Consider the following 21,305-nt stretch of genomic DNA (forward strand, 5'->3'; position numbering starts at 1 on the left):
GTGAGGTGGCTCATGCCTGTAATCCTAGCTCTCTGGGAGGCTAAGATAGGTGGATTCCTTGAGCTCAGGAGTTTGAGACTAGCCTAAGCCAGTCTCTTTTAGAGATGAGCGAGACATCTCTAAAAAATAGCCAGGTGTGGGTGGTGCCTGTGGCTCAAGGAGTAGGGCGCTGGTCCCATATGCCGGAGGTGGCGGGTTCAAACCCAGCCCCAGCCAAAAAACACACACACACACACACACACACACAAAATAGCCAGGTGTTATGGTGGGCGCCTGTAGTCCCAGCTACTTGGTTTGTTTGTTTTTTGCAGTTTTTGGGCAGGGCTGGGTTTGAACCCACCACGTCCAGCATATGAGGCTGGTGCCCTACTCCTTTGAGCCACAGGTGCCGCCCAATCCCAGCTACTTGGGAGGCTGAGGCAAGAGATTTGCTTGAACCCAAGAGTTTGAAGTTGCTGTGAGCTGTGATATTATAGCACTCTACTAAGGACAACAAATTGAGACTGCCTAAAAAAAAAAAATGCTATGCTTCTTAGGCAAGTATGTAAGAGGCCAATTTGGTATATCTTTAACACCTTGCCATCTTCCTACTGGGTGGCAATCTAAGAGAAAAATACTCAAAGGTCCTGCATGGTGGCTCACGCTTCTAATCCTAGCATTCTGGAAGGCCAAGGCAAGTGGATTGCCTGAGCTCAGGAGTTCACAGACTAGCCTGACCAAGAGTGAAATCCCTGTCTCTAAAAAAACCCCCCAAAATAGCAAGAAATTGTGGCAGGTACCTGTAGTGCCAGATACTTGGGAAGCTGAGTCAAGAGGTTCACTTGAGCCCAAGAGTTTGAGGCTGTTGTGAACTATCACACCATGGTACTTTAGTGAGGGTGAGAAAGCGAGAATCTGCCACAGAAAAACCAAACCAAAACAAAACAAACAAACAAAAAAACTCAAAGGAGCTGACAGGCCAAAAGTATCTGAGAATCAGAGCTGCTTTCCAGGGATTGGAAGATTTATTACATATGATAATTTTATGAGATAGGCTGTACTAATTTCCTTTCAAAATGCTAAATAATATAGACTACACCTGCATAGAGTGCCAAAATGAAAGATTTGTGGTCGTAGATATCAGTTACCTTAAGACCACGGAGTTACACCTGTGAAACATTACTAGTACTTAGGAAGCCTGTATCACAATGAAGGGGTCTGAGATTGATTTTAATACTTTAAAAGCAGCAGTTTATTTTAAATTTATTTATTTAAATTTATTTAATATTTATTACATTTTTTTAATTTAATTATTTTTTCTTTTTGAGACAGTCTCACTTTGCTGCCAGCAGTACAGTGCCGTAGAGTCATAGCTCACAGCAACCTCAAACTCTTGGGCTCAGAGAATTCTCTTGCCTCAGCCTCTCAAGTAGGTGGAACTACAGGTGCCTGCCAGCTATTTTTAGAAATGGGGTCTTGCTCAGTCTGGTCTTGAACTCCTGAGCTCAGGTAATCCACCTGCCTCGATCTCCCAAAGGGCTAGGATTATAGGCATAATGTGTTTCTCACTCATCCAGGTACTCTTTAAGTTTATTAAGGAAACCAAAGGGTTTTTGTTAATGTGGGCTATTAAAATTTACCATAACAGAAATTAAAAGTGAGAAGTTTTAAAAATATTTATTATTAATTTAAAAATAACAATAATACACCTATTACATGTTAATTTTTTTTTTTAAGAGTGGGGTCTCACTCTGTCACCCAGAATGCAGAGAAGTGATGTACTCATAGCTCACTGCACCTCTAACTCCTGGGCTCCAGCAATCCTCTTACTTTAGCCTAATGAGTAACTAGGACTATAGGCACATGCCACCATGCCTGTCTATAGTTTCAATCATAATTTGAAAAACAGAAGAAGTAAAGTGAGAAACACATCAGACTAGATCTAGTCTCCTTGTTATAAGTGCCCATAACTCAATTATACTTTCATGTACTCAGAGTATCTGTTTTCCCTCTAGGGGGTTACTGGATGGTAAGCTCCTCAAAGGCAGGAAATATGATTGCTTTACTCACCTCCTATTCCTAGTGCCTGACACAGATTAAGCACTCAATATTTGCTGAATAAGGTACATGTATTCACTTGTCATCTGTTCACTTACTTTGGTCGTGAGAGTGTGGTTCTGGTCTAGTCTTTAAGATAATTCTCTGATGAAAAAACTATCCTTCTAAATATTCAATCTTGACTCGGTGCCCGTAGCACAGTGGTTACCGCACCAGCCACATACACCGAGGGTGGCAGATTCAAACCCGGCCTGGGCAGCTAAACAATGACAACTGCAACAAAAAATAGCTGGATGTTGTGGCGGGCGCCTGAGTCCCAGCTATCCGGGAGCTAAGTCAAGAGAATCGCTTAAGTCCAAGAGTTTGAGATTGCTGTGAGCTGTGACGCCACAGCACTCTACCAAGGACGACATAGTGAGATTCTGTCTCAAAAAAAAAAAAAGGGTGGTGCTTGTGCCTGAAAGGAGTAGGGTGCCGGCCCCATATGCTGGAGGTGGCAGGTTTAAACCCAGCCCCGGCCAAAAACTGCAAAATAAATAAATACATAAATAAATAAATAAAATAAAATAAACATGGAATCTTTTTAAGAAATAATCACATTATTCCTATATATCTCCACACCAATCCTTCCTATGAGAATCTCATGAGGAATAAAATCCAAAAGACAATGAAATTAATAGTTTTTGAAGTTGGGAAAATCAACTGCCTCAGATATTTGTTTATATTCATTCAGCTTTTTCAGGTTGAAAAAGTATAAATAACTTGAAGTTTATTAAGAAAAGGGACAATTTAGGCAGCACAATCCCAAAAATCCTTAAGATATATACCTTACCTTATATTTTTCATTTGCAAATAAAACTGAGGCTCTGTGAAATTTGCATAGAGGATTCTTGGGATCAATAACAATGGCTCTATTTAGGGTATCCAAAGCCTTCTCAGATTTTTTTAGTGCATGCTGAACCTATAAGAAACAAAGATCATGTTGATACTCCTTGATATTTATGAAGAGGGGTGAGAACCAATAATGTGATTCAAAACCAATATAAAGATAACAAAACTCTTAGAAATAAGGTTGTATGGTCTGCATGGATTATTCCCTGACTTAAGTAGACTTAGTAATTGATTACCAAATAATTAATAGATTATCTCTAAAAATCTCTTCTAATTCTAGTTCACTTTAAAGATGAGAACACTCAAGTCCAGAGGTTTTAAATATCTGGGATCAAAACCTAGGTCCTCTGAATCCCAATCCACCATTATGGATCCATAATGATAGTCAAGATTCTATCTTTAGAACAGGTATTTGGTTACCTTTAAATCTAAAAGGCAAGCGAAACCTTGGTTTTCCCAAGAAAAACCTGTACTATTTAGCTATATAATACTAACATTTCAACAGGTAGAGTAAAGTCTTCCAAATATAAGACTCTTCAAAATTATGGTCTAAGAACCCATTTATCAACCGTGTTTCATTCAGAACAATTATATTTTCACCTATTCTAAGAATGTATCTGAAAAATGATTCTTCTGTCTTTTTTTTCTTTTTTTTTTTTAAGAGACAGGGTCTTGCTCTATCACCCAGACCCAGGCTGAAGTACAGTGCTGCGATCACAGCTCATTGTGTAACTCTGAACTCTTGGGCTCAAGTGATCCTCCTGGATCAGCTTTCCAACTAGTCAGGACTATAGGCATGGGCCATCATGCCTAGCTATTTTTTTTATTTTCTGTAGAGATAGGATCTCACTATGTTGACCTGGCTGGTCTTAAACTTCTGGTCTGAAATGACTCTCTTGCCTTGGCCTCCTAAAGTTGAGATTACGGGCATGAGCCACTGTACCTAGTCTCTTCTGTTTGATATAACTGAAAATCATTGATCTCTAATACTGGGAAGCAAATAATTTAAGAGATTTTAAGTAACTGGAAATTTAAAAGATTAAAAAAAAACAAGCCTCTGCATTCATTCATGTGTATATATATTCATATTCTGCTATGCTCTTCCTTAGACATATGTTAAAAATAAAGTGGGTGATGGAACCAGAAAAGACCCCACATAACCAAAGCAACCTTAACCAAAAGAATACGAGGACATGGGCGGTGCTTGTGGCTCAGTGAGTCGGGCGCTGGCCCCATATACTGAGGGTGGAGGGTTTGAACCCTGCCCTGGCCAAACTGCAACAAAAAAATAGCTGGGCGTTGTGATGGGCACCTGAGGCTAGAGAATCACCTAAGCCTAAGAGGTGGAGGTTCCTGTGAGCTGTGACATCATGGCACTCTCACCCACGGTAGGTGACAAAGTGAGACTCTGTTTCTTAAAAAAAAGAATAGGAAGACATCACTTTACCAGACTTTGAGCTATACTACAAGGCTATCATAACCAAAATAGCATGGTCCTGGCACAAGAACAGAGACATAAACCAATGAATCAGAACAGAAAACCCAGATATAAAACCATCCTCTTATTGCCATTTGATCTTTGACAAAGCAGAAAACATATACAATGTGAAAAGGAATCCCCATTCAATAAATGATGCTGGGAAAATTGGATAGCCACATGTAGAAGACTGAAATAGGATCCGCACCTCTTACCACTCACAAAAATTAATTCATGATGGATAACAGACTTGAATCTAAGGAATGAAACTGTAAGAATTCTAGAGGAAGAGGCTGAAAAAACTCTTATCAATATCAAACTAGGCAAAGAATTTATGAAGACCCAAAGGTAATGACAGAAACAACTAAAATTAATAAATAGGGCCTGATTAAATTAACAGCTTCTGCACAAGCAAGGATCCATATACAATGAATAGACAACCAAAGGGCTAATAACCAGAATCTAAAAGAACTCATGGAAATAAGAAAACATCAAACAACTCCATTAAAAAGTGGGCAAAAGACATGAACAGAAGCTTTTCAAAAGAAGACAGACTTATGTCCAATAAATGAATGAAAAAATGCTCAATGTCTCTATCAGGAAAATACAAATCAAAATCACAATGAGATTATCACTTAACACCAGTGAAAATGATTTTACCCTAAAGCCCCCAAACAACAGATGGTGGTGTGGATATGGAGAGAAAAGAACAGTTACACAGTTGGTGGTGTACAACAGTATAAACTCTTTGGAGAGTAGTATGGAAATACTTCAAAAAAACTAAAATTAGATCTACCACTTGATCCAGCAAACTTACCACTGGATTACTTACCCAAACGAAAAAAAGTCATTTTATGAAAAAGACATTTGCATTTTAATGTTTATAGCAACAAAATTTGCAACTACAAAGATATTAAAACAATGCAAGTGCCCATTAATATATGAGTAGGTTAATAAAATATGGCATATGTATACCATGGAGTATTGCTTAGCCATAAAAAAAAAAGTCAACTAGTACCTTTTGAAACAACGTGGATGGAAATGAAGTATCACAAGAATGGAAGAACAAATATGTAAAAATGGAACTAAACGATAAAGATATATGTGTACATACAGCAGTAAAATTCAGTGGAAATCAAGCAGGTGGGAAGGAAAGAAAGGAACGGGTAAATGCACACCTACGAGTACAATGCACACTATCTGGGGGATAGACATAATTATAACTCAAACTATACAAACGTAATGCACGTATCCAAAATATTTGTTGTATACCTGTAACATTCTGAAAAAAAAAAAGTCAAAAGCATAAAGTTGGGTGAGCAGATTTGGTTGTGGAATTTTAACAAATATTGTCACAAGAGGGTAGTGCCTGTGGCTCAGTGAGTAGGGTGCCAGCCCCATTTACCGAGGGTGGCGGGTTTGAACCTGGCCCCAGCCAAACTGCAACAAAAAAGTAGCTGGGTGTTGTAGCAGGCATCTATAATCCCAGTTACTTGGGAGGCTCAGGCAAGAGAATTACTTAAGCCCAAGAGTTTGGGGTTGCTGTGAGCTGTGACTCCACAACACTCTACTGAGGGCAACATAGTGAGACTCTGTCTCAAAAAAAAACCCCAAACAAAAAACAAAAAAAACCCTTAATTTCAATTCAGACTAGCCTTATTAAAAACAAACATCCCCCGGCCAAACTTTAAACTTAAGGTACCACATTATACTTACAAAGAAACTAATAAGTGAGATTTTAAAAAGCACATAAACATACATATATATATTCTCCTATTAAAGTACACTCTATTATCAAATACATTTAAAAAAATGTAAATATGAAATGGCAATCCACAAAACTAATTTTAATTAGTTATGACATACCCTATTATTACTCAGAGGCTTCAAAACAAAGAACCATTCATCTTAAAATATGAACTACTTAATTTTAGGAGGCAAATATAAACATAAGGAAAAGTGCTTTTGAGAATATTAAGTATCTCATTTGAGTTACATAACAACCCTATGAGGTAGGCAAGTTGCTATTAAGTGTCATTCATAATATAGAAGCTCAGAGAAATTAAGCAGTCTGTCCAAGGGATCAGAGTACTCCATGATTTTTTTTTTTTTTTATGCCAAGCCATAAGATGATATTTTTGGCTATAAAAGACTCCAGGGTACTGTTTTGACAATAGCAAAAAGCCCCAATTTTCGTTATAGCAATTAAGTTAATAACAAACATATTTCAAAAGGGAGATTAATAGAGTAATAATGTTTAGAAAGCTACTTACTACTCCAATGTGGCAAAGTAAAACTGAACTTTGAGGGTTGATATCAAGTGCTTTCTGGAAATGCATTTCTGCAAGGCTGAATTTTTCTTGCTTGTAATAAATCATTCCTAAACCATACCTGAAGGTATAAGACAAAGTATAATTTTAAGAAGATGAACTTTTGTTTGCTAATTTAGTTTAACTAGAAAAATGGTATGTATGGAACTTGGCATTTTAACAAAATAGTGAAAAAATGTGGTGGTCTTAGAGGAAAGACACAAAGTATCAATCATGATAAAAATCATTAAAGCATTTTTAAAAGCTAGGTTCCCTCGAGATCATTAAAACATTTTTAGAAGATTCACTCTTACAAGTAAAAACAGTAACTCAAATTAAGTCAATCAAATAAAACTATGATGAGGAAAAAAGAAACCACATTCTTAAACTCATCTCTACAATTTATATTTATCTGTCAGAGTGGTTATATGTGTTCCAAAAACTTTGCTAAATTATCTCATTTAATTCTAGGAGGAGTCACGAGGAGGTAGGCATTGTTATCCTCATTTTCAAATAAGAAAACAGGCTTAGAGAAGTTAAAAAGTTATATAGCTAATAAGGATTCTAACCAAGTCCTTCCTTCATGATTTTAAAGCCTGAACTTCTAACAATGTTATTTCCATATTCTCTGTCCAAATGCATATCTACATGTATTTTTATATCACTATAACTATAGCATACACAGTGTCAGGTTCAACTTTCCTTTTACCCATTTACTGTTACCAAAAGCATGCTCCTATGTTTATAGTCCTCAAAATTATAATTTTTAAAGATTGTGTCTCATTTCTGAAGGATAGCATTAAAAAAGAAAGGCTATTTAACAGGGTGTTAGGTTGATATACAAGTATTTCTCCTGAATTTTCAAAACTTCAAATGAATATAATGTGGATGGTTTACATTAAGGAAACCTCTCTTGTCCAAAACTAGATGATAATGATGGGGAATAAGTACCATATGAATAGGAAAAATAATATCTGCTTTGTTTCAGTGGTTTTGTTTATATTTTCATGGTGTTATAGGTAAAGGAAAGGTATAAATAACTCTGTCCTAATGATGGTGAAGGAGGAGATAATAAAAGAAAGGCTATTTACTTTGGAGTTAGAATAATATATTTGCTCAGTGTTTAGAATTACCTAAATAATTCAGCATTTAAATTCCTCCCAGTAATAGAGTGCCAGTCTAAATAGTCCTCCTTTTAACATAATTTTTGATATAGTAAAGTTTTTTTTAGGAATGCAACTACTGTAAAGTAGAACAGATGCTATACATTTAAAAACAACAAAAGTCCTATGAAAACCTAAGTTCTTAAACTATTACAGAGAACTTAACAACTATCAGAAGAGAAGGCAGTAGTGGCAAGCTTAACTTATGTCAGTAAGAGCTACCATTTTTTGTGTGTGTGTGTGCGCAGTCTTTCAGGCAATGTAACTACTTAGAAATGAGATATAATCCATTAAAACACATATATGCACAAATCAAAAAATATTTTAGTAATTTAATGCTTCACATTTAGTGACAAACAGAACGATAAACTCAACTGCTATAAAAGATTAACACAAAAGATAACCATGTGTAACATGAAAAGACCATAAAGTTATGATTTAAGAATTGTATTTCTTGACATTTAAACTATATAACTTAGTCTAGAAAAATATAATAAATGCCAGCAATAAATACAGTGTTAAGGCAGAAATAGGGACTTTTTTCATATCTTATTCATTTGATAACAGAATGAACTAGGTAGTAACTTCATTTTGTCTATGCACAAGAACAAAAAATAAAATGGAGATACTACTGAATAAACAGAACACTGAGTTCTAAATAACTCAATGAAATGGAATGCTGCAAAGAGCAACAACTAGCGGATTTTTTTCAATGTTTGTTTTCTATTATCCAATAAGTGAAGCATACTACCTCTCTTCACTTTCCAACCACTTTTTTTTTTTTTTTTTTGAAACAGAGTCTCATTATGTCGCCCTTGGTAGAGTGCTGTGGTGTCACAACTCACAGCAACCTCAAACTCATGGGCTTAAGCAATTCTTTTGTCTCAGCCTCCCAAGTAGCTGGGACTATAGGTGCCCACCACAATGCCTGGCTATTCTTTGGTTGTAGTTGGCTTGGGCTGGATTCGAACCCACCAGCTCCAGTGTATGTGGCTTGCACCTAGCTGCTGAGCTACAAGCGCTGAGCCATACCAACCACTTTTTATTTTAATCACCATTTCAGTGTTCTAAAAAAAAGTAACAAATCAAGTGACAATATTATAGTATTTGCAAAAGTTTGGTAGATGAAAAGCCTGAAACTTTAAGTAAGGATTTGGTATTATATTATCAATTAACTTAAGGGTTTGTTAAAGATACATATTTCACAAGAAAACATTTTGGTTAAAAGTTATTAACTAACTTATCCTTAAGTATTAGTAACTAAATTCATGACAGTAAATAGGTAGCTAACAAGAGAAATTACTGAGTACCATCTCCATCAATAAGACTTTGTCTTTGCATTTCATTAGCACTTACCATGCATTATAATGCCTAGGATTGACTCTGATAGCATTTCGAAAACAAGCTAAGGCTTTGTCTAATTCTTCAGTTAACACAAACTCATGCCCTAATAGAGTATAGGCATAAGCATAATTTGGATCAACCTGGATAGCTCTCTGGAAGAATTTAATTGCAATATCATGTTCCCGTTGCAGACTGAAACAGTTCCCTGCAGCACACCAGGCCTTCAAAAAATTAGAACAAAAAACAAATATACAATTACAATTTTATTTTTGCTAACAAAAACAAATCTATGATGAAAATCAAGTCTCAGATCCTACTTAGAAGACAAGAACTGGAGAACTTAGGAGATAATTAGTCAATGCTAATTATTAATGGATTCTATATTTGTGAATATGCGGGCTTGCTAAAATTTATTTGCGAACTCATAAAATGATACTTGCAGCACTTTCATGGTCTTTGGCAGACTCAATCTTTGAGTCTTTCAATAGGCATTTTCTCTCTCTCTCTCTTTTTTTTTTTTTTTGTAGAGACAGAGTCTCATTTTATCGCCCTCGGTAGAGTGCTGTGGCGTCTCAGCTCACAGCAACCTCCAACTCCAGGGCTTAGGCAATTCTCTTGCCTCAGCCTCCCGAGTAGTTGGGACTACAGGCACCTGCCACAATGCCCGGCTGTTTTTTGTTGCGGTTTGGCCAGGGCCGAGTTTGAACCCACCACCCTGGGTATATGGGGCTGGCATCCTAACCCCTGAGCCACAGGCACTGCCCAACAGGCATGTTCTCATTTCAGGTCAAACAAAATGACTCTCTGCTTTCTTTTTTTTTGAGACAGAGCCTTAAGCTGTCACCCTGGGTGACATCCTGCCGTGGCATCGCAGCTCACAGCAACCTCCAACTCCTGGGCTTAAGTGATTCTCTTGCCTCAGCCTCCCAAGTAGCTGGGACTACAGGCACCTGCCACAACACCCAGCTATTTTTTGGTTGTAGTTGTTTGGCGGGCGCGGGCTGGATTCAAACCTGCCACAAATGCCAGTATGTGGCTGGCGCCTTAGCCACTTGAGCTACAGGCGCTGAGCCAACTCTCTGCTTTATTTCAGCTTTTACATAGAGATGACCAAAGGACAGAGACAATAGGGAGCAGTTCAGGGTAGCACAAAAAATTCAGGCTCTGGGAACTTGGACAGAGTTTGAATCCCTCAGCTCGTACCTTGTTGGTAGGGTTACCTTAGGCAAGTCACCTTAACGCTTCTGAACCTCATTTTTTCTTTGGTAAAATAAAGAAAACAAAATCTACCAGGATGAGTTGTTTTTAGGATTTAAGTTTATAATCTTGTTATATACATGTACATATTTCCCTTGAAGCAATGGTTCAATATCACTAATTCGCTGATTATGGCATAAATTACTGTGAACAATGGGAATTGATTGCATGTACTATTTAATTCTAAACTTAAAGAGTATCTTAAATAGGTTTCAAAAGTATCAATAAATACTTTTGAAATGCAATGGAATACAATTCTTAAAAGATTGAAGCATGTAAATTAATTGTAGCTATGCCTTATAAATGACAGTATTAATTAATTTTAAAATTAGCAATTTCTTTAATCTAATAACTTCTGCTTAATGAGCTCCAATCTTGTGACAACAGCAACTTTAACCAAGTCAAATCTTGATTAATCCTGAATCAATGTCTTCACTGTGATATTTATGTTTATGAATCTGTACTGTATGTTCTAGGATTTAAAAAGTGTTTAAACTATTTGGTTCATCTCCATTTGTTAAGGGTGATCACAAGGTAACTACATAAACAAAGTGTTTTGGCTAACATACCTCTGGAGAATTTTTATCCATATCTGTTAAGTCTTTAGACAGAACCGAAAGAGCAACATCTTTTTGAAGATGCCAGAGTGTTGTAGAGTAGATCTCCATGCCTTCAACTCTGTAATTCTCAATCCTCCTAACCTCAGAGAATATTCTTTCAGCCTGAAATTAAAAAAAAAAAAAACTAGTAAGGCGAAACATCAGGGAAAGCACTAGTCACGATTTTCACGGGAGCTAAATGGTGTCTTGTGTTTGTTCTTATGAGAATTAATAATAACATAAGACAAACAGAACAATGTTCCATGGATAGACCAAGTATTAATGTAATCATATTAACATTATATGTAGTTTTTATATACAAGTCATGGTAAGAACATAAAAAAGAAAGAAAAATCTAAACATGTTACAATTTAAAAGATAAGTCAGTATTTTTTCTCAAAAAATGCATTCCTAAGTTATTATTACAATGGCTTTTCAGAATAACTCTTTTAGGAAAGATGATAGAAGAATGATTTGTGTAACACAAAACCTACTTTTGCAATGATTTTTATTGAGAGATTGTGTTGAAAACTTCAGGGAAGAAACAGGTTAAAATGGCTACCAACCGTATGGTATGTTGTGCTAGGAATTATAGTCCTTAAATACTAATTATCCTTTCCTTTGTTGCATTCTCTTGTTTTTTTTTTTTTTTTACATAGATAGCCAAAATTCATTCCTTGTTGTACATCTTACAAAATCTTCTTTATGTAACTTTAAGTGTGTCTATGCATATACCGTATTATAGTCAGTTTTGACTTTCATTTAATGATTTTTTATGAATGGGACTATTTTTATTTCTATATAATATTGCATTATAAAGGTATACCACAATTTATATTACTAATCTATTGTTGAACACCATATATGGTGTTTCTAGCTTTTTTTTATGAGAAGTCTATTGACATTATACATAAATCACACTAAAATCTCTTTCAGTAAATAAAAGGTAACATTTCAGCAGACACAGGGAAATTAATCTTTGCCTTTAACAGGCTTATGAACACCAATTAAAACATCAGTGAGTCTTAATTGGTTCTGAGACAATGAAGGGATTTTCCTAGTACCATGTTTCCCCGAAAATAAAACATCCTCCGAAAATAAGACCTACTTACAGATTTCCTTCTTGGGTGAAATATAAGGCCACCCCCCAGGCTCTGTCTCAGAATGAAAATTAATTTACCATAAACTGGTTGCTAGGGCCGCCCCGATGTAGCACTCTCTTGTTGATTTTAGAGTCTCTCCTCAGATATCTTGTCAATTTTATTCCTTAGCACATTCACAGTTCCCAGAAATATGCTTCTCTCCTCTCAAAATGTGATGCTTATTGGTTATCTAAAACCAATTTAGGTGGTACCTGTGATGCTTATTGTGATGCTTATTGGTTATCTAAAACCAATTTAGGTGGTACATGTGGCTCAGTGATAGGGCACCAGCCACATACACCGAGGCTGGCAGGTTTGAACCCGGCCCCGGGTCAGCTAAAGCAACAATGGTCACAATTGCAAAAACAACAGCAACAAAAAAATAGCTGGGCCTTGAGGTGGGTGCCTGTAGTCTCCAGCTACCTGAGAGGCTGAGGGAAGAGAATTGCTTAAGCCCATAAGTTTGAGGTTGTTCTACCCAGGGTGACAGCTTGAGCCTGTGTCTAAAAATAAATAAATAAATAAATGAATGAATAAATAAATGCAATTAATTTCCTAGCTTATCATTTTAATATGTTCAAAATCTCAAAGTTCAGTTTACAATCAGGAATATCTGGACTGTTCTTAAGGAAATTAAGATGACGGACAATAAGCAAAGAGCATTTATAAAACTGAGTACTTAATTTCAAGAAATGGCCATATGGTATCTAGAATTAGCTGGATGACCAAATTTATAACTTCCTTGAAATCTCTTTAAAGTAATAAAGGTAAGTTTCTTAAATTAGCATTGATTATGAGATGATAAACCAAACCACCAGCCAAACACAAGTGCCTTTTAGATTCTAATTTTTCAGAACCTGTTGCTTCCTTTGAAAAGTGATTATGGCATAGACAAAATGAAAAATAGAGAAAAACTCATAAAATTAAGTCGAAACAAAGCGTTTCCTTACTTAAATATTTTGAGTCACTGATATGAGTCAAAATTCATGTTTTTAAAGTACCTGTGAATCAATGAACTAGAAATAATTTTGAAAATTACCTATATACCTTTTGCCTGTCTGTGTAAATACTGTATACCAGTCTAAACATGAGTCTTCTAGCAATAAATAAAACTTCCTATATGCAACCCTCTTTTCTATACCACTCAAAATTACATGAATAGGTATCCTCTCTATTTCTTCTCCACTCAGAAGAAAACTTTCCCCCTGTACCTTTGCATTGCTCATGAAGCAGAGTAAACGTCTTTCTCTGAGCACACTAAATTAAAAAAAAAGGACCATACTTCATCCTTCACTCTCCTTACCATATTTCAGTTTTCCTCATATGACTTACTGCTACCTGTCCTTCTATATTTATTGACTTACAATCTGCCTCTTACTAGAAAGTAATCTCCATAAAAGCAAATAATTGTCTTTCTAGCTATATTGCAGAATCTAAAAGAGAGTCTAAGAAGGACATAAGCACTGAAATGAATACTAAATAAATGAACTGAAAGTAAACTGAACATAAACGTAACCTTATATCAACCTTAAATAAGCCGTATTAGAGATATTTTCTTAAAGGAATTTTTTTTTTTTTTAAGTTTAAGGGGCAAGAGGAAAAAATGCTTTGGGGAGATAATTTAAGTTGGAAACTAGAATTTTCTTTGGCTTTTAGGTTAATCATTCTCTCTTTTTCTGATATAAATAGCTAAAAATTATAAATGTAATTAAAATTAAAAGAATAAAAGCTCTGTAATGAGGACTTTGTGTCCTCAATTAAATACAATTCTCTTCACATCAGTGAAGCTTATGAAACATATTAAACACCAAACATTCTTCTCAGTAAATGTGTGTATTCACATTGTTATCAAATGAATACACACACATATATGTAAATAATTATAAAAGTCTATGACATGGTAAATACATATTTTCAGACCCAATTGTATAAGGTATAAATATTCCACATAAGAATGTACTGATGTGGGTGGTGTCAGTAGCTCAGTGGGCAGGACGCTGACCACATGCACCAGGGCTGGTGGGTTTGAACCTGGCCCAGGCCTGCTAAACAACAATGACAACTACAACAACAAAAAAAATAGCTGAGCATTGTGGCAGGTCCCAGCTACTCAGTCCCAGCTACTCAGGAGGCTGACGCAAGGGAATCGCTTGAGCCCAAGAGTTTAGGTTGCTGTGAGCTGTGATACCACTGCACCCTACAGAGGGCAATAAAGTGAGACTCTGTCTCAATTAAAAAAAAAAAAAGAAAAAGAATGATTCATAACAAATCTCAAGAAACCCCAAAGAATTAAAATTACTCATCTCTTAACATAAGAATTATATTTACAAGTCATAAATGCTAAGAAAATAAATGGGTAGACATTACATACTAAATATTGGCCTTTTATTTTTTTTGAGACAGAGTCTCACTTTGTCACCCTTGGTAGAGTACCATGGTGTCATAGCTCATAGCAACCTCAAACTCCTGGGCTTAAGCAATTCTCTTGCCTCAGCCTCCCAAGTAGCCGGAACTATAGGTGCCCACCACAATGCCCGCTGTTTTTAGAGACAGGGGGTCTCAGGCAATCTACCCACCTCAGCCTCCCAAGTGCTGGGATGGCAAGCGTGAGCCACCGTGCCCAGCCTTATATTGGCCTTTTAGATTTAGCTTTCGCAAGTATGGCCATTTTAATCAAATTTAAATTAAATCTAGAATAGCAGACATAACCATGTTCTTTACTTACTTGCATGTACTCTGAAAGCTCAAAATAGGCCCTTCCAATTTGGCACAGTACCCAACCAGTATTGTAGTGGTGAGAAGGTAGGTGGCTCAAAATATTTATAGCTTCTTTGCAGTTGTATGAACACAAAGCTAAATAACCTTTTCCCATTTCACGAAGAAGGCTCATCAAACCTTCTAGGAGAAAACAATATAGTAAACAAAGGAAGAAACCACAATAAAACAGTTTGTTCTTTTTTTATACAGGTTAATTACAAACTAATCCATTAAAAGTTCAAGTATCTATACAGAAAACAATGTAGGCATTATAATGAACACAAAATTTACATTAAAAAGCACACAATATAATAAAAGGACGGTATTAAGCATTTACAGACCTGCTGCTGCTTTTTGTAGATTAAAAGCCTGGATCTGAGGTGTGATTGTGGATATTTTTCCTTCTGAAATGATGGAAGAGTCCAATTTTGTAATTTCCAGGCTGTCATTTATGTTAGGTTGAGTTATTCCTCCTTTATTAGTTTTGCTTTTTGTTTTTCTGTTTGGGATTTTAGGTGGAAACTTCATTTTTAACTTTTTGCTATTCTCCTGTAAAAAGGGAAGGAGAATTTTCATACGTCTTATGCCCTTGTATTTTAGACTTCCCTTCAACTCTTCCTCAATTATTAAGTATAAAATAAATGTATACTCTTGATGAAGAATTTTTTTTCAGAAAAAATTTTATAAAAACAAAGGTCTTAAAGGCATTCATTCATTTATAGAGATAGGGTATTGCTCTGTTGCACAGGTTGGAGTTCAGTGGTGTGATCATCGCTCACTGCAGCCTCAAACTCCTAGGCTCAAGCGATCCTTCTGCCTCAATCTCCTCAACAGCTAGGACTTCAGCCATGTGCCACCATGGGTGGCTCAAAGTTATTTAATTTTATTTTTTTATTTTTTGGGACAGAGTCTCACTTGGTATAGTGCCATGGTATCACAGCTCACAGCAACCTCAAACTCTTGGGCTTAAGTGATTCTCTTGCTTCAGCCTCCCAAGTAGCTGGGACTACAGGTGCCCGCCACAATGCCTGGCTATTTTTTGTTGTAGATGTCATTGTTGTTTAGCTGGCTTGGGCCGGGTTGGAACCCGCCACCCTTGGTTTACGTGGCTGACGGCGGAACCACTGTGGTATGGGCACTGAGCCAGTTATTTAATTTAATTTTTATTTTATTTTAATTTTTTTGAGACAGAGTCTCAAGCTGTCGCCCTGGGTAGAGTGCTGGGGCGTCATAGCTCACAGCAACCTCCAACTCTTGGGGTTAACTAATTCTCATGCCTCAGCCTCCTAGTAGCTGGGACTACAGGCGCCTACCATATTACCTGGCCATTTTTTGGTTGCAGTTGTTGTTGTTTAGTGGGCCCTGGCCAGGTTCAAACTCACCACCCTTGGTGTATGTGGTCAGCGCCCTGCCAACTGAGCTATGGGCGCTGGCACAAAGTTATTTAATTTTAAATGCCATAATTCTGAACTCAAACTTCATTAACTAATACTTACTGAGTCAGCATTAGGCACTGCTCTCTTCTGAAAGTATATCACATTCTCATTTATTTAAAAATAAGTGGATATAGGTTGGGTGTGACTGTTCACAACTGTAATCCTAGCACTCAGTGAGGCCAAGCAGGTGGATCGCCTGAGCTCAGGAGTTGGAGACCAGCCTAAGTAAAAGTGAGACCCTATCTCTACTAAAAATAGAAAAATTAGCCAGGCATTGTGATGGGCACCTGTAGTCCCAGCTCCTTGGGAGGCTGAGGCAAGAGAATTGCTTAAGACCAGGAGTTTGAGGTTGCTGTGAGCTATGATACCAGAGCTCTCTACCAAGGGTGACAAAGTAAAACTCTGTCTCAGGAAAAAAAAAGAAATATTTATTTATTTTTTATTGTTGGGGATTCATTGAGGGTACAATAAGCCAGGTTACACTGATTGCAATTGTTAGGTAAAGTTCTTCTTGCAATCATGTCTTGCCCCCAAAAGAAATAATTTTAAAACTCAGAATAACTTGCAAGGAAGATATAGAGAACTTTCATTCACTCTTTCCTCAATAACATCTGACATAACCATAGTATATCATGTAAAGGAAAGTAGAATTGGCATAATACTATAAAATAAACTACAGACCTTATTTGGATTTCATTAGTTTTTTTTGTTTGTTTGTTTGTTTTTTTGTAGAGACAGAGTCTCACCCCATGGCCCTTGATAGAGTGCCATGGCCTCACACAGCTCACAGCAACCTCCAACTCCTGGGCCTAAGCGACTCTCCTGCCTCAGCCTCCCGAGTAGCTGGGACCACAGGCGCCCGCCACAACGCCCGGCCATTTTTTTTGGTTGCAGTTTGGCAGGGGCCGGGTTTGAACCCGCCACCCTCGGTATATGGGGCTGGCGCCCCACCGACTGAGCCACAGGCGCCACCCTGGATTTCATTAGTTTTTATACACATATGAACTGTTATATGTGTGTATATATAGCTTTATAAAATTTTATCACATGGTATGTGTAATCAACCACCACACATTATGAATTTGTATAATCCAGTTAGGAATGGCTTTGTGTAATTAACCACCACATTCAGAATATAGGACTATTCCATCTCCAAACACAAAGAAATGCTTTTGTGCTATGCTTTAATAGTTACATTCTTCCCCTAGTCCTAACTCCTGATAACCACTGACTTGTTATCCATTACCATAATTTTGTTATTTTAAGAATAACATTTACCAAAGGACCAAGAAAACTCACAAAAATTATACATGGCCCTCCAAATTAAAAATTATTTTTAAAATTCCAAATATTCTCTTTATTTACTTATTAGAGATGGAATCAACACAAACAGAAATTACAGTGGAGGGGGGCTTAAGTAAAGGTGACATACAGAAATCTTTAAACCACCTTGGTTGTAAAACAAAGAAAAGAAAAACAAAGAACAATTACCTTGGTTGTAGAGCTGTCACTAGTAAAAAGTCGTGAACTTCTTCGAGGCAGTGCATTTGGGGGAGATGTAATAGTGGGGCTCAATACCTGAGGTGTTGTACTAAAAAAAAAAAAAAAAGGATAAAGGAAGCCATTTACTTTACTTTTTATAGGCAGTTCCTGAGTTTCAAATATCCCACTTACATACAATTCACCCTTACAAATGGAGACCATTACATTAAGTCCCAGAGTTACAAACATCTGACTGACCCAGGGACTGCCTACCGTTGGCATGACAATTAACTATTGTTTCAATTCATGCTAAAAAATTAATCATATAAGTAAAGCTCCTGGGTTTGGTCAGTCCTTTTCTGGTCCATTTTTGAAAACTCAAAATTTAAAAACGAATCATGTTATAGTACAGATGTTTACTCTATCTGAAATTGCTAATTTAAACTAAAAACAAGCGGTACATCTTACAAGGGTATATGTGAAACTTGGTAAACGGTCTGTGAAGCTAGTGAATGATGCCCCATGATTATATCAATGTACACAGCTATGATTTAATAAAAAAAATAAATAAATAAAATAAAAATAAACTAAAAACAATCCACATAAAAATTCTGGATCATTGGCTTGGTGCCCACAGCACAGTGGTTACAGTGCCAGCCACATGCACCGAGGCTGGTGGGTTTGAACCCAGCCCAGGCCAGCTAAACAACGACTTCAACAAAAAATAGCCAGGTGTTGTGGCGGGCACCTGTAGTTCCAGCTACTTGGGAGGCTGAGGCAAAACAATCACTTAAGCCCAAGAGTTTGAGGTTGCTGTGAGCTGTGATACCATCGCACTTTACTGAGAGTGACAAAGAGAGACTCCGTCTCAAAAAAAAAATTTTTTTTGGATCATATATATAAAAGCATATGTATAACCCAATTATCTTCAGCCTTCATTTGCAATTGTAACAAGTTAGGTAAAAAAAGAGAAAACAGCTGGGCATGGATAGTCTAAATGTCACTTATCAACAAATACCACTAAGAACAACTGATACTTAAGAGATTTTTTTTTTTTTTTGAGACAGAGCCTCAAGCTGTCACCCTGGGTAGAGTGCCATGGCATCTTAGCTCACAGAAACCTCCAACTCCTGGGCTTAAGCAATTCTCTTGCCTCAGCCTCCCAAGTAACTGGGACTACAGGCGCCCACCACAACGCCCGGCTATTTTTTTTGGTTACAGCCGTCATTGTTGTTTGGAAGGCCCAGGGCTGGATTCAAACCCGCCAGCTCAGGTGTATGTGGCTGGCGCCTTAGCCGCTTAAGCCACAGGCACCGAGCCAAGATTTTTTTTTTTTAATATATATATATATATATATATATATATATTGAACAGCTACATTGAAGGTTTAGTCTGTTTAGAGCAAAAGGAATCTGGTAATCACTTAAGACACATTTTTACTTTAAAGGCAAATGCTAAGATACAAGAATTCTGTTCTTAGAAAGCAAGCAAACTTAGAACCTGAAACAATATAATCGAGAATTCGTAAGTTTATGGACTAAACTGTTTATAGTTTATAATTGATAGGAAATCCTACTAATTACCTAAGTCTGGGTCAAAAAAATTCTGAAACTAAAGGAGACAGATCCTGACCAGTGTGTAAAGAATGTTCAGATATTCTAATCCTTTCAAAGGACAGGCCTCAGTGTAAGGATTTTAGCAAGTGAGGTCATTTGGGTCGGCCAATTTATTTTTACAAGTACAGTATGCTTTACTTGGTAGGAACAACTACAGTATGTGTCAATAAATATGAATTATATTGTCAAATGATTACATTAATTATAGAAAAGAGTTTTCTGTGAAAGTGGGAAGGAATAATTTTATAGTGTGAGGCAGTTTATAGGGAAAGCAAGCCTGAAATTGCTTTAAACCAGTGGTTCTCAACCTTCCTAATGCTATCAACCTTTAATAGCACAGGTTGAGAACCACTGCTTTAAACAGACAGAAGGTAACACAAATCTTGTGGACATAGAAGTAAAAATAAATAACAAGCAGGTTCTGGGGTTGGGCGGTTAAAGACAAATTCTTTTTTTTTTTTGTAGAGACAGAGTTTTACTTTATTGCCCTGTAGAGTGCCGTGGCGTCGCACAGCTCACAGCAACCTCCAACTCCTGGGCTTAGGTGATTCTTCTGCCTCAGCCTCCCGAGTAGCTGGGACTACAGGCACCCGCCACAACGCCCGGCTATTTTTTGGTTGCAGTTTGGCTGGGGCTGGGTTTGAACCCACCACCCTCAGTGTATGGGGCTGGCGCCCTGCTCACTGAGCCACAGGCGCTGCCCCAAGACAAATTCTTATAATAATTTTTGTCAGGGTTCTGTTAGTTCCAAAAACCAAAATCTGAGGCACCAGAAAAACAAAGCAGTTTGAAATACTGGTTATATCATACAAATGCTCTCTCTCTCTCTCTCTCTCTATATATATATATTTATCCATACACACTCAGATAAATAATCATTTGGACACATTTTTACTTTAAAGGCAAACCTTCAGACACTAGAATTCCATTCTTAGAAAGCAAACTAACTTAAAACCTGAAATGGTCTAATTGACAGCAGGTAAGTTTATGGACTAAACTGTTTATAGGTTATAATTTATGGGAAATCTTGTTAGTTGATTTGGGGTCAAAGAAGTTTCTGAAAATAGCATCATAGTTTTATGGTTTCAAAATAAAATAGAAAGTGTTCTGGTAGTTACCAATAAATACCTTCTCCTTAAAAGGATAATTTACATGGAGAAAATGATAACACAAACTTTCTTGGATGATTTAGCTAAGAGTACTATGCCATTTTAATCATCTCCAGAAAACAACTTTCTGAATAGGAAGAAAAGAATTTTGCTGGCAATCATGACGGAATAATATGGAACGGATTTATTTTCCCATCTCAAATAACTACAACACTGAACAAAATATATGAATCAATGTTTTTCAGACATTGGACAATAGGGAACACATGTCTGAGGGGAGTTTTAAGGTCACAGTATAGTGCAGGAGAATGCACACAGAGCTCCAATAAATAATAAATAATAATAAATAATCCAGGGTCTCTCTCCCTGGATTGAGAAGAGAATGTTGAGAATTCAAGAAAGCTGAAGTAGCCAGAATTGCAAGACAAAGTACCAGAGAGAAGAGAGCAAGTACAATATCCTTTATTCAATAGGAACAACTACAGTATGTAACATTTTTGTTACAAATATTATATTGTCGAATGATTACTTAATTATAGAAAACATTTGTCCCTGAAAAGTGGGAAGGAATAATTTCATACCATGAGGCAGTTTTACAGGGAGTACAGTTTATGGTCAGTGCCAGTGTTTCAATGTTATATAACAAAGAATTTGTTGATCTTTGTCCCAGGTTCCTAGGAGTTTCT

The 21,305-nt window shown here is 36.8% G+C and overlaps 1 protein-coding gene across 7 annotated transcripts in view; it reads right to left on the reverse strand.

Moving 5' to 3' along the window:
- The window catches only part of CDC27 (cell division cycle 27), a 90,595-nt gene that overhangs the window by 13,873 nt on the left and 55,417 nt on the right, over positions 1 to 21,305 (reverse strand). For 5 of the 7 annotated variants that reach the window (XM_053568281.1, XM_053568279.1, XM_053568285.1 and 2 more), the window contains 7 exons: positions 17,904 to 18,003; positions 15,318 to 15,525; positions 14,945 to 15,117; positions 11,048 to 11,200; positions 9,234 to 9,442; positions 6,679 to 6,796; positions 2,870 to 2,998 (listed from right to left, as the gene is read on the reverse strand). In XM_053568281.1, the coding sequence (XP_053424256.1) occupies positions 2,870 to 2,998; positions 6,679 to 6,796; positions 9,234 to 9,442; positions 11,048 to 11,200; positions 14,945 to 15,117; positions 15,318 to 15,525; positions 17,904 to 18,003 (1,090 nt within the window). The remainder of the gene's footprint in view (positions 1 to 2,869; positions 2,999 to 6,678; positions 6,797 to 9,233; positions 9,443 to 11,047; positions 11,201 to 14,944; positions 15,118 to 15,317; positions 15,526 to 17,903; positions 18,004 to 21,305) is intronic. The other 2 variants (XM_053568282.1, XM_053568280.1) reach the window with 1 other exon arrangement.

The sequence above is a fragment of the Nycticebus coucang genome, chromosome 18 (genome assembly GCF_027406575.1).
Source record: "Nycticebus coucang isolate mNycCou1 chromosome 18, mNycCou1.pri, whole genome shotgun sequence".
NCBI lineage: Eukaryota > Metazoa > Chordata > Mammalia > Primates > Lorisidae > Nycticebus > Nycticebus coucang.